Source organism: Clarias gariepinus, chromosome 25 (genome assembly GCF_024256425.1).
Source record: "Clarias gariepinus isolate MV-2021 ecotype Netherlands chromosome 25, CGAR_prim_01v2, whole genome shotgun sequence".
In the NCBI taxonomy this organism is placed as follows: Eukaryota; Metazoa; Chordata; class Actinopteri; order Siluriformes; family Clariidae; genus Clarias; species Clarias gariepinus.
Window position 1 is genome coordinate 12,106,440 of NC_071124.1, and position 13,839 is coordinate 12,120,278.

Genomic DNA, 13,839 nt, shown 5'->3' on the forward strand with positions numbered 1-13,839 from the left:
CCATAGATTGAACTATTCTTCTTATTAGATGTTAAAAAAAAATGTTGCAGAGCCATCTTTTGGCTAAGGTCTTATTTAACTGATCATTATCAGTTTGTAGATATAAACAATGGCTATTCTACATGTATACAAGTGAAGTTTGATGTTCCACAGGATTAAATTTTAGGCCCATTGCTATTTTCTCTTTACATACAACTCTGGGCAATATAATTTATAAGCACTCCCCTTGAAAAAGAGGCGGCTACGTCTTAAAGAGCTGTAATTTCTACACCCTTGCTCCAATTTGGATGTGAATACTCTCAACAGCTGAGAGTCTGCACTTTAAGCCCATATTGATTATATATTTGTATCCTGAATATGTTTTTGTAAAAAGCTAAAATAACAAAACTTGTGTCACTGTCCAAATATTTTTGGGCCTTACTGTACCTCAGTTGAGGATTTGTGGATATTTTTTCTACATCATTCCAGCCAGCATGGATGGATTCCACTTTCACACAAACACTACAACCACTATTCAACACCAATCAACCTCATGTCTTCATTAACCCTTGTGTTGTTGATATTGCCTTTTCTGCCCTGTTGTCTGGGTTTCGAGAGATCCCAGTGTTGTATTTGAATTTAAAAAAAATGCAGAGTTTTAAAATTAACTTTTTAATTACAAATGTTTTGATCTGTGTATAATAAAGATTTGAACAGTCTGTACACTGAAAATAATATTGTCAGTGTGAAAGACAGTCAGCCTTACCCTCAACACCAGACAGAAACTAAATACACAAAAAATCTTGCATATTGATATATATTTTAGGGAGTGTCTGGAGCACACATCAAGTCATAAAGGACCAAGCTGATAAAACTATGTTCATTATATCCTTGGCTGGTAAAGAGCATCTGGGGCCTCACGGACTGCAAACACAACATAAAGCATAGACCTGAGCCTACAGAGTGATGTTGGAAACACCAACATCTCATTGTCTCATTATGCCAATGGAACGTTAAGTAGCTTAGCAATAGCTTAATCACCAGCCAGACATATCTGGTGTTCAGAGTTATGAAAGAAATCAACTGATGTTATTTCTCATACATGCAACATTTTAGTTTACCTGGGAAAGTATGCGATACAAACAAGCATTTTTGATGATCTCCTCAATCCAAATGTTTAATTTTTTGACTGGCGGTGGAACCTTATAAAACTAAGTTGGAGTTATACTTCTATGATTATGCTACCCAACACATTAACATGATAGTTTTGAAAGGGGACATAGCCTGAGGTGATTTGCCTGAAAGTTTCCTGTTCTGCCTACAGCCAATGCTGTGATCAATCGTTAAAACACTAAAATGGCCTATACACCGATCAGACCCCACTCCATTACACAAAGCACCGAAGGAATCCTCTGCCAATGTCCTGGTAACAGACACCACATGCTGAGCAAGTTTCATGACCCCAACTTTGGGCTCACAAAACTGAACAATTACAACCCTTTAGTGCTTGGAACCCGTATAAAATCACTGGATAACATTTAGCCTCAATACAGAAAATAACGAACTCTTCTTTTCATACAAGATTTTTATTAAGAAACAAGATGCAACACAGCACATTTTCAGCAGGTCTATGCTGTTGTTGCGCTGCCAGTTTCACTCAGCACATGTTTATCTGTATGATTTAAAACATTCTCTTGGATTATATGTACAAACATTCGAGAAGGTATCCTCAAAACAAAAGAATTTTAAAAAGCATTTTCCTTTTATGTCCACAATGGCATAACGTGTAATGGAAGAGAAAAGGTTGCATGTGATCTACAACAAGTGACCTAGTAAGACAAATGTGGTGGTGGCATGACAAGGTCCCAAGACAATACAGAAAACATAAGTGTGAGGAAAGTAAGCTCATGGAGTCGCTTCAATGTCCGTTTTCGCAAGGTCTTTCCCGTTGCTGTCATCCCTGCGGTAACTGCGTTCACGGCTGTGACTGTGTTTGTGCACATGCTCTTTGCTGTGGCTGGACTCGTGCTTCCTGCTCTTCTCCTCTGGTTCCTGACGACTCCTGGAGCGTGACCGGGAATGCTTCCTACTTGAGCGCTCACTTTTGTGCTTCCTCTCTCTACTCCTGCTTTGGCTTGAACGCTTGCTCTTACGCTCCTCTCTATGCCTCTTTTCCTCTCGATCATCCTTGTGACGCCGTTCATCTCCTTCTCCTTTTGCCCTTTTATCTTTTGAGCGCTCCCTTTCTCGCTCACCACCACTGGTGCGCTCCTTGTACTCCCTCTCCTTCCAACGGCTCCGGTCTCTTTCACTCTCTCCATCACGCTCTTTCTCTCTCTCCTTTCTCTCACTCCTCTTTTCTCTGCTTCTTTTGTGCTCTGAGGCTCGATCTGGGGTTCGGGAATGCCGACGATCCCTCTCTCGATCTCTGTCCCTGTCTGTAACCCTGTCTCTCTCCACTCTGTCCCTTTCTCTGTCTCTATCTTTGCGCTGACGGTCCCTCTCTCGCTCTAGTTCACGGTCGAAGCTTGCTCCACGCCTTTCCTTTTGGCGACTGCGGCTGCGCGAGCGGTTTGGGGACCTTCGAGGGCTCGGTGTTCTCCTAGGGGACCTGGTTGGAAAACAAAGTAAAACAGTAAAACTAGGAAGGCTGCTAAATACACGCAACAGTTACTACTATCTATCCACATATACAGGGGTTGGACAATGAAACTGAAACACTGGCCAATTTAGTTTTGGAGGTTTCATGGCTAAATTTGACCAGCCTGGTGGGGAATCTTTATTGATTGCACATTCCACCAGTAAGAGCAGAGTGTGAAGGTTTAATTAGCAGAGTAATAGCACAGTTTTGCTTAAAATGATCCATAATGTGTGCATTGAAAGACATATCAGATTTCAAAAGAGGACAAATTGTTGGTGCGTGTCTCACTGGCGCATCTATGTCCAAGACAGCAAGTCGTGATTTATCTAGAGCCACGGTATCCAGGGTAAAGTCAGTATACCACCAAGAAGGATGAACCACAGCCAACAGGAGTAACTGTGGATGCAAGAGGAAGCCGTCTGAAAGGGATTATATCCAAAAAACATAAGACCACAGCTGCCCATCTCACTGCAAAATTAAATGTGCACCTCAACTCTCCTGTTTCCATCAAAACTTTTCGTCGGGAGCTCCACAGGGTCAATGTACATGGCCAGGCTGCTATAGCCAAACCGTTGGTCGCTCGTCCCAATGCCGTCGGTCTCAATGGTGCCAGCAACGAAAAGCTGTGGACATGGTGAAACATGTATTGTTGTCTGATGTCCACTTTCACTGTCTTTCCCACATCCGGGAGAGTTACGGTGTGAGAAGCCCCAAAGAAGCGTACCAACCAGACTGATGCATGCCCAGATTGAAGCATGGGAGTGGATCAGTAATGGTTTGGGCTGCAATATCATGGTATTTCTCAGGCCAAATACTTGTGCTAGATGGGCACAGAGGTGAACCATGTGCAACCAATGGTTCAAACATTGTGTCCTGAACGTGGTATCATGTATCAGCATAATAATGCACCAATACACACAGCAAGACTGGTGACAGGTTGGTTTGATGAACATGAAAGTGAAGTTTCCCATAGCCCATAGCCTGCACAGTCACCAGATCTAAATATTATTAAGCCACTTTGGGGTGTTTTGGAGGAGCGAGTCAGGAAAAGTTTTCCTCCACCAGCCAGACCTGGCCACTATTCCGCAAGAAGAATTGCTTAAAATCCCTCTGGCCGCTGTGCAGGACGAATTGATACTGAATTGGCCGCAAATGGAGGCCCTACACCATACTAATGAATTAATGTGGTCTAAAACCAGGAGTTTCAGTTTCATTGTCCAACCCCCTGTACATACATAGGTTTTAAACAATATTTCAAAGGTGGCCTGTAGAGCTATAAATTGTAGACTTAGATTTTTGTGCAATGAAATTTTTAATTCAATATCACTAATGTCTATTGTCTGAAAAAGCCATTTTTCCTTAGGGTTTAAAACATTAGAACTTGTCTTATCTGCATTGAATAGTTGAACTTGTTTCTTTAAGCAAATGGCATGTCTCATACAAAGTTTTTCATACCACTCATCTGCACCACACTCCAGTTGGAAGTTGCAGTATTAAATTCAAAAGAAGCCACCGATAAAATCAAAACAAACTGCGGCAGCAGAGCCAATCTCCAATTAATAAATGCAGAAGATAAAAGCAGTTTGCATTTTCTGCAGAAAGCTGATGTACATTTTTAAAAAGACTTCATAATTTGTTTTGCAAAAATTTGACAGTTGAAAGCTTACAGGTCAAAAAGTGTGAATCATTTGTGAATTAAAAACAGACCCATCGATTCAGTTAATTGAATTGATCAAGTAAAAAAAATTATTAAATTGCATAATCAATTAAAATGCATTTAATGTCCTAAAACTAAACTGCTTATAAACCTAATAATTATACTGGCTTCCTGTGTCAGTTTAATAATTTGACTGAAAGCATTTAGCCCTTATATTTAATTAAATTCTTTTAATCCATGGTTCACTGTCCGCCACCATGGTATAGATTAGTTTTTGCATGCACTGATCTCAAAACTCTGGTGTCCATACAGCCATACACAGGTGCAACACTGCTTAATGAATCTCTTATACAAAAAAAGCATTTTTTCCCCTAGAATTCTGAATTGGGCTGCAAAGAATCTTATGTACCTTGAGCGGTGCCAGTCTCCATCCTCCTCCTCCTCCTCCTCCTCTTCCTCTTTCTTGCCTTCTTTCTGTGGTGGTTTGCGTGGTCGGTTTTTCATCTGCTGATCGATGGCCTTCTGCACAGGCACTGGAATACGTGGAAATAGTGTGGAGAACCATTCAAGCTTTGTAAGGAAGGAGCGCAGCATCTCACCAACAGTCATCACGCACCCACCACCCGCCTTCACATCCAGCTCCTGTTCATAAAAAGACACAAGCTCTTTAATGACACTGGCAATTCCAGCTGACTAACGTTTTATATATCAGGTTTTTCCTACCACTAACTGTACACACCACTCCACAGTTGTTTTCTCTGCTTAAACAAAACGGGTACAAAATTAGTTAGTTGATTTAAACCTAAATGCTCATTTTGAGAAGTGAAAAATCTGTGTAGCTTTTTTTAATCACATGGTTTAAAAATAAAATGAAAATATGTTTAGATAAAAAAAAAAAAACATCAGGTTTGTCTAAATTCAGCCATGAAAATCCATGATTTTCTTTTTCATTTTAACAAAAATCCATGCAACACTCAATAATACCATTTTCAAGATTAAAAAAAATTGTCATACTATTTAAGGGTTACAAAATGTAACCCTCTTAAAAACTGCAGTTAAAATACACAAAACTTTCTGAATGCAGGTTTAATCTGATGCACAAGGATTATAGGGGTGCTGCACATTAAGCATTAACAGTGGAAAAGGTGGAACAGAAATGTATTCACAAACTGTTATACAAGCATAGGAACTGAAGCCAAAATAAGTATTTTTTTTTAATGAATATAGAAAATATTTATCATCAAGCTCAAAATCCATGCACTGCATTTACCAAACAAATGAATGCAGGATGGTGTTGATGTTATTTGAAACTAAGGAACAGAACTGCTAATTTTACAGCCTCACATGTAGGATAAATGGACAATTACAGGAGAATTAACATGGTTTACATTACCTGCCATCGCAAACAGCTACATACAACAAACCACAAATACATACGGTATGATATTTCTGTTAATTTCACATTTCAGAGATCCAACCTACAAACCGTCCCCACTATCTACACATACGGTGGGGCAAAAAAGTTTAGTTTAGTCAGCCACCAATTGCGCAAGTTCTCCCATTAAAAAAAGATGAGAGAGACCTGTAATTTTCATCATAGGTATACCTCAACTATGAGAAACAAAATAGGAAAAAACCCAGAAAATCACATTGAAGAATTTTTAAATAATGTATTTGCAAATTATGGTGGAAAATGAGTATTTAGTCAATATCAAAATTTCATCTCAATAGTTTGTTATATACCCTTTGTTGGCAATGACAGAGGTCAAACATTTTCTAAGTCTTCACAAGGTTTTCACACACTGTTGCTTTTATTTTGGCCCATTCCTCCATGCAGCTCTCCTCTAGAGCAGTGATGTTTTGGGGAAGGTCCACAATTTTGTTTCTGGTGTCCTTCGACAGCTCTTTGGTCTTGGCCAAAGTGGGGTTTAAAGAGTGATTGAGGTTGTGGACAGGTGTCTTTTATACTGATAACGAGTTCAAACAGATGCCATTAATACAGGTAACGAGTGCAAGACAGAGAAGTCTCTTAAAAAAAAGAAGTTACAGGTTTGTGAGAGCCAGAAATCTTGCTTGTTTGTTGACCAAATACTTATTTAACAGAGGAATTTATCAAATAATTCATTAAAAATCCTACAATATTATTTTCTGTTTTATTTCTTATTTTGTCTCTCATAGTTGAGGTACTGTATACCTATGATAAAAATTACAGGCCTCCCTCGTCTTTTTAAGTGGGAGAACTTGCACAATTGGTGGCTGACTAAATATTTTTTGCCTCACTGTATGTGAAGAGTAAGTTAAAATAGATTCTAAACACTCTTTGGTATTTAAACATAGCACTGCTCATCAGAGCATATAGCCCTTAAACAGTTTTTTTTTTCTCTGCATAACTATGTTTAGGGGTCAGGATTGTGCAATATATTATATATTGTGAAACATTCTTTTTTTCAGCACAACCTAGGCAATATGATTAGCTAACTATATAAACAAAATGGAGCAAAAAACATTATTCATAAACCCTTGTCCTTTTATGGCTGTTTTAGGTTGTTTCTGTGACCAAATAATAATACAAATATTAATAACAATAACAACCACCTACTATCTTCATCTTGTGAGTTATATTTTTTGTGACGACATTCTCATATTTCATTTTTTTTTATAATACCTGGTATTCCATTTATTTGTTACACCATGTTGGTGTAAAAAAAAAAAAAAAAAAAGTCCAATTATCTATATTGCAATCCTGTTTTTTTTTTATTACTTTAAATAAACCATACACGATACACAAAGTGTGAATTTGTAATAAAATTAGTTTTGAATAAATGTACCCTTCATGTATTCATGCATCAAATATACAAGGGACTTAATTCAAAGGCAGCATTTCACTTAATGTGGAACCCCAAACAAATTCAGTTTAATGAGGTCTCTGTACGATGCTTCTAGCATGCCTTTAACATTAATCAAGAGTATCACCAAACATTTTGTTTACATCTCTATTGCCCCAGCTTTAACTATTTAGGCTTTGGAGTTTAGACATTTTGCCCCCACATCGTGTCCACAAATTTGCTACATTTTGGACACATTGCAAAGCTTATCTTTGTGAACTTGTCTATTATTTTTGCTTCATTTAAAGACATGGGGGTCATAAAACTCAGCAGAGTCCTAAACTATCAAAAACACCACCAAAAATTAGAACTGTATTGTTTTAGAGAAGAGGTAGGCTCACTGAAATACTGTAAATAAGAAGTTGGAGAAAGCAGCGGCTTGGTTTAAATCTGATTTCTACAGAGTTAAAGACGACAAAGAAAACTGATTTTGACTTGCAAAAGTGCTGACAATGGATTAGATAATAAACCGGCTAAAATGATAACTATCTGAATTATAACCTCAAAGATCTGCCTAGATCTTGAATCAAATACCTATTTACAATGATTAATAGCTTTATCGTTATGGGACAGTTTCCACAGTGAGGATAAGAACCAATCAACCTCAATTCAGACAAACACTAAGTCAAATAAAGGCAAAGGTGACATCAAAAATATTAACTTACAACTAGGGCTGCAACTAACGATTATTTTGATAATCGATTAGTTGGGCGATTATATTTTCGATTAATCGGATAAAACCTAACCGCTTCTTTCATTAGATATTTCGCTTATAACTATTTTAAAAAAACATAAATCAGGGTATTATTTATGTATAAAAATAAACTTTAAAAAATGCAAAAGCCACATATAGAGTTAATAATGTTTAATTTGGACATTTTAAACCTTAAATGAAATGTAGTATATAATATATACAGTATATATATATATATATATATATATATATATATATAGTTAAAAAATACACTGATATATTCAGTTGATAAGACAAACAGCTAAAATAATGTAATTTTGTATAATAAAATAATGTATGCATAAGTAAAACCACAGCAAATTACAAGTTAACTTTGTAGTGGACTATAAAAAAAACTGTATAAATGCAAAAAGCTAATAGTCACAAATGTACTATTATTTGCATTCGCTGAAAATCACAACAATCACTAAATGTAATATTCTACTGTTATTCACACCGTGTAAATTAAGCTGATCTAAAATAGCGCCATGTAACTAATCACTATTGCTCGTGAGGTGATTGCGCAATGTAATGCTCGCGAGTAGCGCGTGAACAGATCTAGCGCGACTGTCCCGAAGTTAGCAAACAGTTTAAACTAAAAGCACTTAAACTATACAACTTTTACACGATAGACATAGTTTTTACTGACCCTGCTGACGTTTCGCTATCCGTAACACCAACACGTTTTCTCTTTAAGTGTTAGTGCATGACATGCCGTGACAGCTCGGTCTTGCATAGCGTGCAGGTTACCGTCTTCTTAGAGGCGTTTAATGTAAATCACTCCCAGACCCTGGAGGACTCGGGGCGCGCGCTTTTTCCTGCCGGCGTTTCTGTAACCTCCATCGCGCGAGCGGCTGTGTGTATTTGTGCATCTTGGGGTCGCGCTTCTCAGTAACGTGCGCAGCCCAACTAATCGATAACGGCATTCGTTGACAACGAATTTCATTATCGATAATTATCGATTTTATCGATTAGTTGTTGCAGCCCTACTTACAACTTAAGGTAATTTTCCTTCTTAAGAACATCCCAAGGTCATACAACAGAATGTGCATTTAAAAGTTAGGACCCCAAATCAAAAGACATTCATGTATATACTGCATTAGGAATGCCTTACTGACGTTTAGCAAAACAGATTTGAGTTTAAAAAAAAAGACCTAAACAACACTGCCATCTGAAACAATATCATTTAGCAGCTTATGCTTCTATATATTTGATGTAAAAGAAAACAAATTATTACCCGTGGCGACATACCTCCTCATCATCTAGGAAGGGTTCAAACCACTCGATCAGGTCCGCAGGGGGTTGTGTGTATCTGCAAAAGATGATACAGATCTGCATTACATAATAAAACATCATAACATGAACTATCTAATACAAACCATATATGAAAGTGTTGCATTCACATGTTCACTCATTTACTTGACAACAATCCCAGATGATGGATCAGTCACACTCATTGGTCACACTTGCACAGTGTAAAGCAAAACCAATTCACCAATCAGACCAGAAATAAGCAAATGATTCAGTCATAAAACTTAATCACTTGTCCCATCTCTCAGCTGTTTAAACTTTTTTAAAAAATTGAGTAATTAAATGTAGCCCATTCCTAACATTAGTTCTCATTCATTCACTCACTCATCTAATGTTGCACCAAGTTTACATTTATTAATTAGAACTTCTACAGGTTAATTATTCAACTTGCCGAAGTTCCCAAAAGCAACGCACATTTTGGAAATCGTTTTACAGAATCCCTCACCCACAAATTGGCAAAAAATACATGTATCCAATAAATTTTAACTTTCATTTATCGTGTCATCTGGTGTTCTGTAACCAACTACTGCCTTCTCCCAAAGTAACTTGCCAAAAGTAATGTAAAGAGAGTAGACTCTTACCGTATATACATGAAGCCAAGTGCTCGGATGTACGGGGAGTCTGTGTGTGTAATGAGACCCATCACCTGTTTTCGGGTCAACTTTAGTGTGAACAGCTTATACAGCAGACAAAAAGCTGTGGAGACTATTCCGCCTGTGCCTACACCTCGTACCTGCAAAAACAATTTGCAAAACACTCAAGAGATCTGTTGAATTGATCATACCATGAGAGATTTAAAAAAAAAAAAAGGTCACAAATATTCTTGAGACAAATATCAGGAAATGTATCCAACAATTTTTCCTCATATTTTTTTTTAACCTTAGAGGGCTCCAGACGAACAAAATTCTTTAAATCCTTAAAGGTTTTAGGAAATTCACTTCACCAACTGCTTATCGGCACGTGCATGCCTGATAGTACAGAAGAGCTGTGTTCAATGACAAAGGTGCTTGCAAAACTTTAACAAATGAACAACAGTTAAAAGGTTTAAATGCAGGAGAGGAGAGTGTATCACAGGTCGCTGTAGCCTTTTTGATATTTTTTTCTGAGAAACTGTTAGCTGTCTGAATAAAGACTAAATAAAATGAGTAAAAAATTTGGAACACTGGCAAAAATTATCATCTGGAGCTCTGAATTATTTTTCTGTGAAAAGGGATCAGCACTATCCTTCCATAAACACAGTAAATTCTGTTAATTTTGAATGAAAATTTGACTAACGACTTGAATTTAAGTATTTGAGAATTGACTATCCATCTGCTCTATGACATCTTGAAAAAAGTTGTGGACAACTCATAAGACCATTTCAAGCTAGTGACAACAACTAACAATTAGACTGTAATAAATCTATACACTGTCTTGTTATTTTGAGAACAGAGAGCCCAAGAATGTGTTGATGTTTGCAAGTTGCAGTTGAACTGTTGTGGGAGGCCACTTTCTGTTTAACACAGCATGCAGAGAAATTCCCACAGTTTTTATAATTGGGTTCAGTTGTTTTAGAATAAAGTCTCATTTTAAGCAAGTACCCCCATAACCCGAGATAAATGTACATATCAGATATAAATGTGGGACAGATCAGATATAGAAATCAATGTGTTTTTCCTATAGAGTTAAGGACTACAAAGAAATGGGTTTTGCAAAACTGTTGACAATTATCTGAATTATAGCCTGAAAGATCTGCCTAGACCAGTGCTATTTACAATTATTAATATCTTTATCGTTATGGGACATAACCAATCAACATAAGTTATGTCAACCTACCATTCCAGCCCTAATTTTATTACTTGTGAACATCTCTGCCCCGAACACCATGTGAACTTCTTAAGAAATAAGAGGTAACTTGTTGATATGATAAAAGGTTTAAAATGAACACCTTGCAATAGGTTTTTCATTTCATATTTTGGTAAGAGTTTTCCTTTATTGCAAATGGTAAAGGAGGTACAAAAGCACATACTTCTACTTACCCCTCCGCACATTCCAGTCTGCCCTGCTGTCTTCCTACTGCCTTTTTCCCACGGCTCCGCATGGGTTACCTGAGTAAAAAATAGACAAAACAACTGTATCACACACTCCAGCGGTATGTTATTGCAGAGAAAAACAAAAACTTATAGAAACCTTTCAAAGATGTACAAACTAATAGATTCTATTACTATGCTGCTTTGAAAAGCTACCTCATTGAATTTATTCTCCTCATTACCGAGCAATGAAGGGTACAAGTACTATATTCCACAGTTTAAATATAACTAATGTAATGTTATAAAGGGCTTATATAGTCGATGTTTAAGACTGTCGGAATAAAGCTACAGTGTGGAATTCCTCTTCCAGCTGTGTTTTTGACACTCTAAAGTAAATTGATATGTGTATGCTAACTACAGGCACTAGCTCAGAGGTTTGCTTGACATTCAAATTCAAAGTTTTAATATCAGGTTTAGCTCAGCGTGAACCAATCCAATGGGAAAATAACCCGACAACACTCATTCATGTCATATAAAAATGTAAAAACGTTAATCATAAGGTGTTCTAAACAAGACGGAGACAAGTACAGAAAGTCTTGATTTATTAGAATACATGCAGTCTTGTAAAAGAGAAATTGCAATGTGCAGCCTGTTGGCATGTCAAAATAAACAGTGTTTTAAATAGGTTGCTAAATTAATTATAGGCAGCAAACATTTTTTTCTTCTGGGTAACTCTGTTTGGTTGTGAAACCTCCCATGAAATTGTAAAAATCCCTAGAACACACAGATATTTTCAACCACAGTCATGCAGACAAGACGCTGCTGAAAGAAAGCCGTGGCCCATACAAATCAGCACCACTCTGTAGCACACTAATGGAAATGTTCAATTTTTTTTTTTTTTTTTTTTTGTGTTGTGCAAGAAATAAATGACCAAATGCTTCAGTGTGTGCACGGAAAACCTCCACCATCCTATTGCCACCATGCCTGAAAATGTTTCTAGGGGAGACACTGGCCTGCAAATGGTATTCCTGGCAACTTCAAACCGTCTGGTGATGCCTACCAGTGTTGCGCCAAGTTAAAGCATTCTGATAGACCTCTACTAGCATTGTCTATAAACTATGTATAATAATGTAAAAACAAAATGCATGTTTTCTTTACTTTTGATACCAAGCCATGTCAGCTGAACATAATTACACATCAAATTCCTTGCATGTGCACAGCTTCCCATAGATACAGTCGCATTACTCTGGCAACACAAAACTCTCGGTTGCTAACCAATACACACAGATGTGTAAAAGCATGTGCTTTAATTACTACTGCTTTCAGTTTCTGAAAACACTTTAAAACAACAAAACTCATGTTTTCGAACAAAAACACTCGTAGTTTGGCTTCTGCTATAAAAATCTTGAGTATATATTTATTTTAAAACTAGAAAGCGAACATATCAGGTATATATATATACACACACACAAGTTACAAATAATCCCTTATATAACTGCTTGGAACCCTAATGCTAACTGATCCCGATAGAGAGTGAACTCAGTTAATCGTGCTGCTCTACCGCTAACAGTTCGCGTGTTCAGGCTAACACTCGAGGCTGCGGTATCGCGGGCCCGCTAGCTAATTAGCGTTAGCTGTGTTACCTTGAAATAGATCTCGTCCACAACCTCATGGTATGTCTTCAGCTCATACAACTGAACCTTAAAATACGGAGATGATAACACGTTTGTGAGAATCATAGGGTTTAGGTTCATGGTCTTCTCATTGCCCCACAGAGGTAAAACGTTGCCGTGTTTTCCTGAAGGAGGTTTGCTCACGGCCTGCTGCTGCGGATTCCCCGCCATAGCGCCCGGATGCGGCAAAAAAGCTGCTTAGCTAGTTGCTTTACACAACCAGTTTTAGCACTAACTATAGTGGCATTAAAACTAGATTTACTTCCAATGTCGTAAAAAACAAGTATTACACGCTATCAAACGCAGTTTGTTTAAAATTTAAAACAGTATTTGTCCAAAATAAACGATATTTTTTTATCAACGATGGATAAACACAAAACAAGATAGCTAACGTTACCAGAGACGAAGCGGAAACGGAATTTCGTCTTTTTCCTTTTTGGTTTTTTTTTTTGGCGGCCGGCAGCCGACTTATAGGTTTATTACTGCCACCTGCTGGACTGGAGTGTGGACCATCAGATTGGAAGCGACACAAAAACATAATACACAGTATATTAAAAATAATATTTCATCAAGCTAGCTAGTATTTAATCAGGCTACTATACTATATTTTCCAGGTCATCCTTCCCAGGATATTTTCTGTTGTAATTTCTATACAAGTTTCTTGCATGCTTTCTCTAAGATTTTGTCTTTCCTTGCAATTTTGCAGTTTATCAGTGTATGTTTATTACTCTTAACACGTCTCCAATTGTCCACAAAATTCACATTCTCCAGTTTGGTATTTGCCACCTACTTACTTTTTCTTATTTTCTAATGTCGGTAGGCAACCAGAATAGTAGGAGGTTGGTGCAAATGTAAGTCAGTGTTCATATTTTTACCCATTATGTCTGTCCCAAATTCTAATAAAATTTGACTCAGACCACTCGTCAATTAAATTAAACAGTCTGAAATTAG

General features: G+C 37.3%; 1 protein-coding gene across 1 annotated transcript; it reads right to left on the reverse strand.

The window, feature by feature from the left end:
- Positions 1 to 1,546: 1,546 nt before the first annotated feature.
- On the reverse strand, positions 1,547 to 13,307 carry prpf38b (pre-mRNA processing factor 38B). The gene is made up of 6 exons (XM_053486842.1): positions 12,859 to 13,307; positions 11,225 to 11,293; positions 9,788 to 9,939; positions 9,147 to 9,207; positions 4,687 to 4,919; positions 1,547 to 2,590 (listed from the first exon to the last, which is right to left on the reverse strand). Exons 1-6 carry the CDS (start codon positions 13,057 to 13,059, stop codon positions 1,885 to 1,887), a joined length of 1,422 nt encoding a protein of 473 aa, XP_053342817.1. The 5' UTR covers positions 13,060 to 13,307; the 3' UTR covers positions 1,547 to 1,884.
- Positions 13,308 to 13,839: the final 532 nt, after the last annotated feature.

Coding starts and splice junctions, on each gene's coding strand:
- prpf38b (XM_053486842.1), bottom strand. CDS start 13,059: ATGGCGGGGAATCCGCAGCAGCAGGCCGTGAGCAAACCTCCTTCAGGA. Junction 11,294..12,858: donor TGGACGAGATCTATTTCAAG/GTAACACAGCTA, acceptor TTTTTTACTCAG/GTAACCCATGCGGAGCCGTG. Junction 2,591..4,686: donor GGAGACTGGCACCGCTCAAG/GTACATAAGATT, acceptor TTTTCCAACCAG/GTCCCCTAGGAGAACACCGA.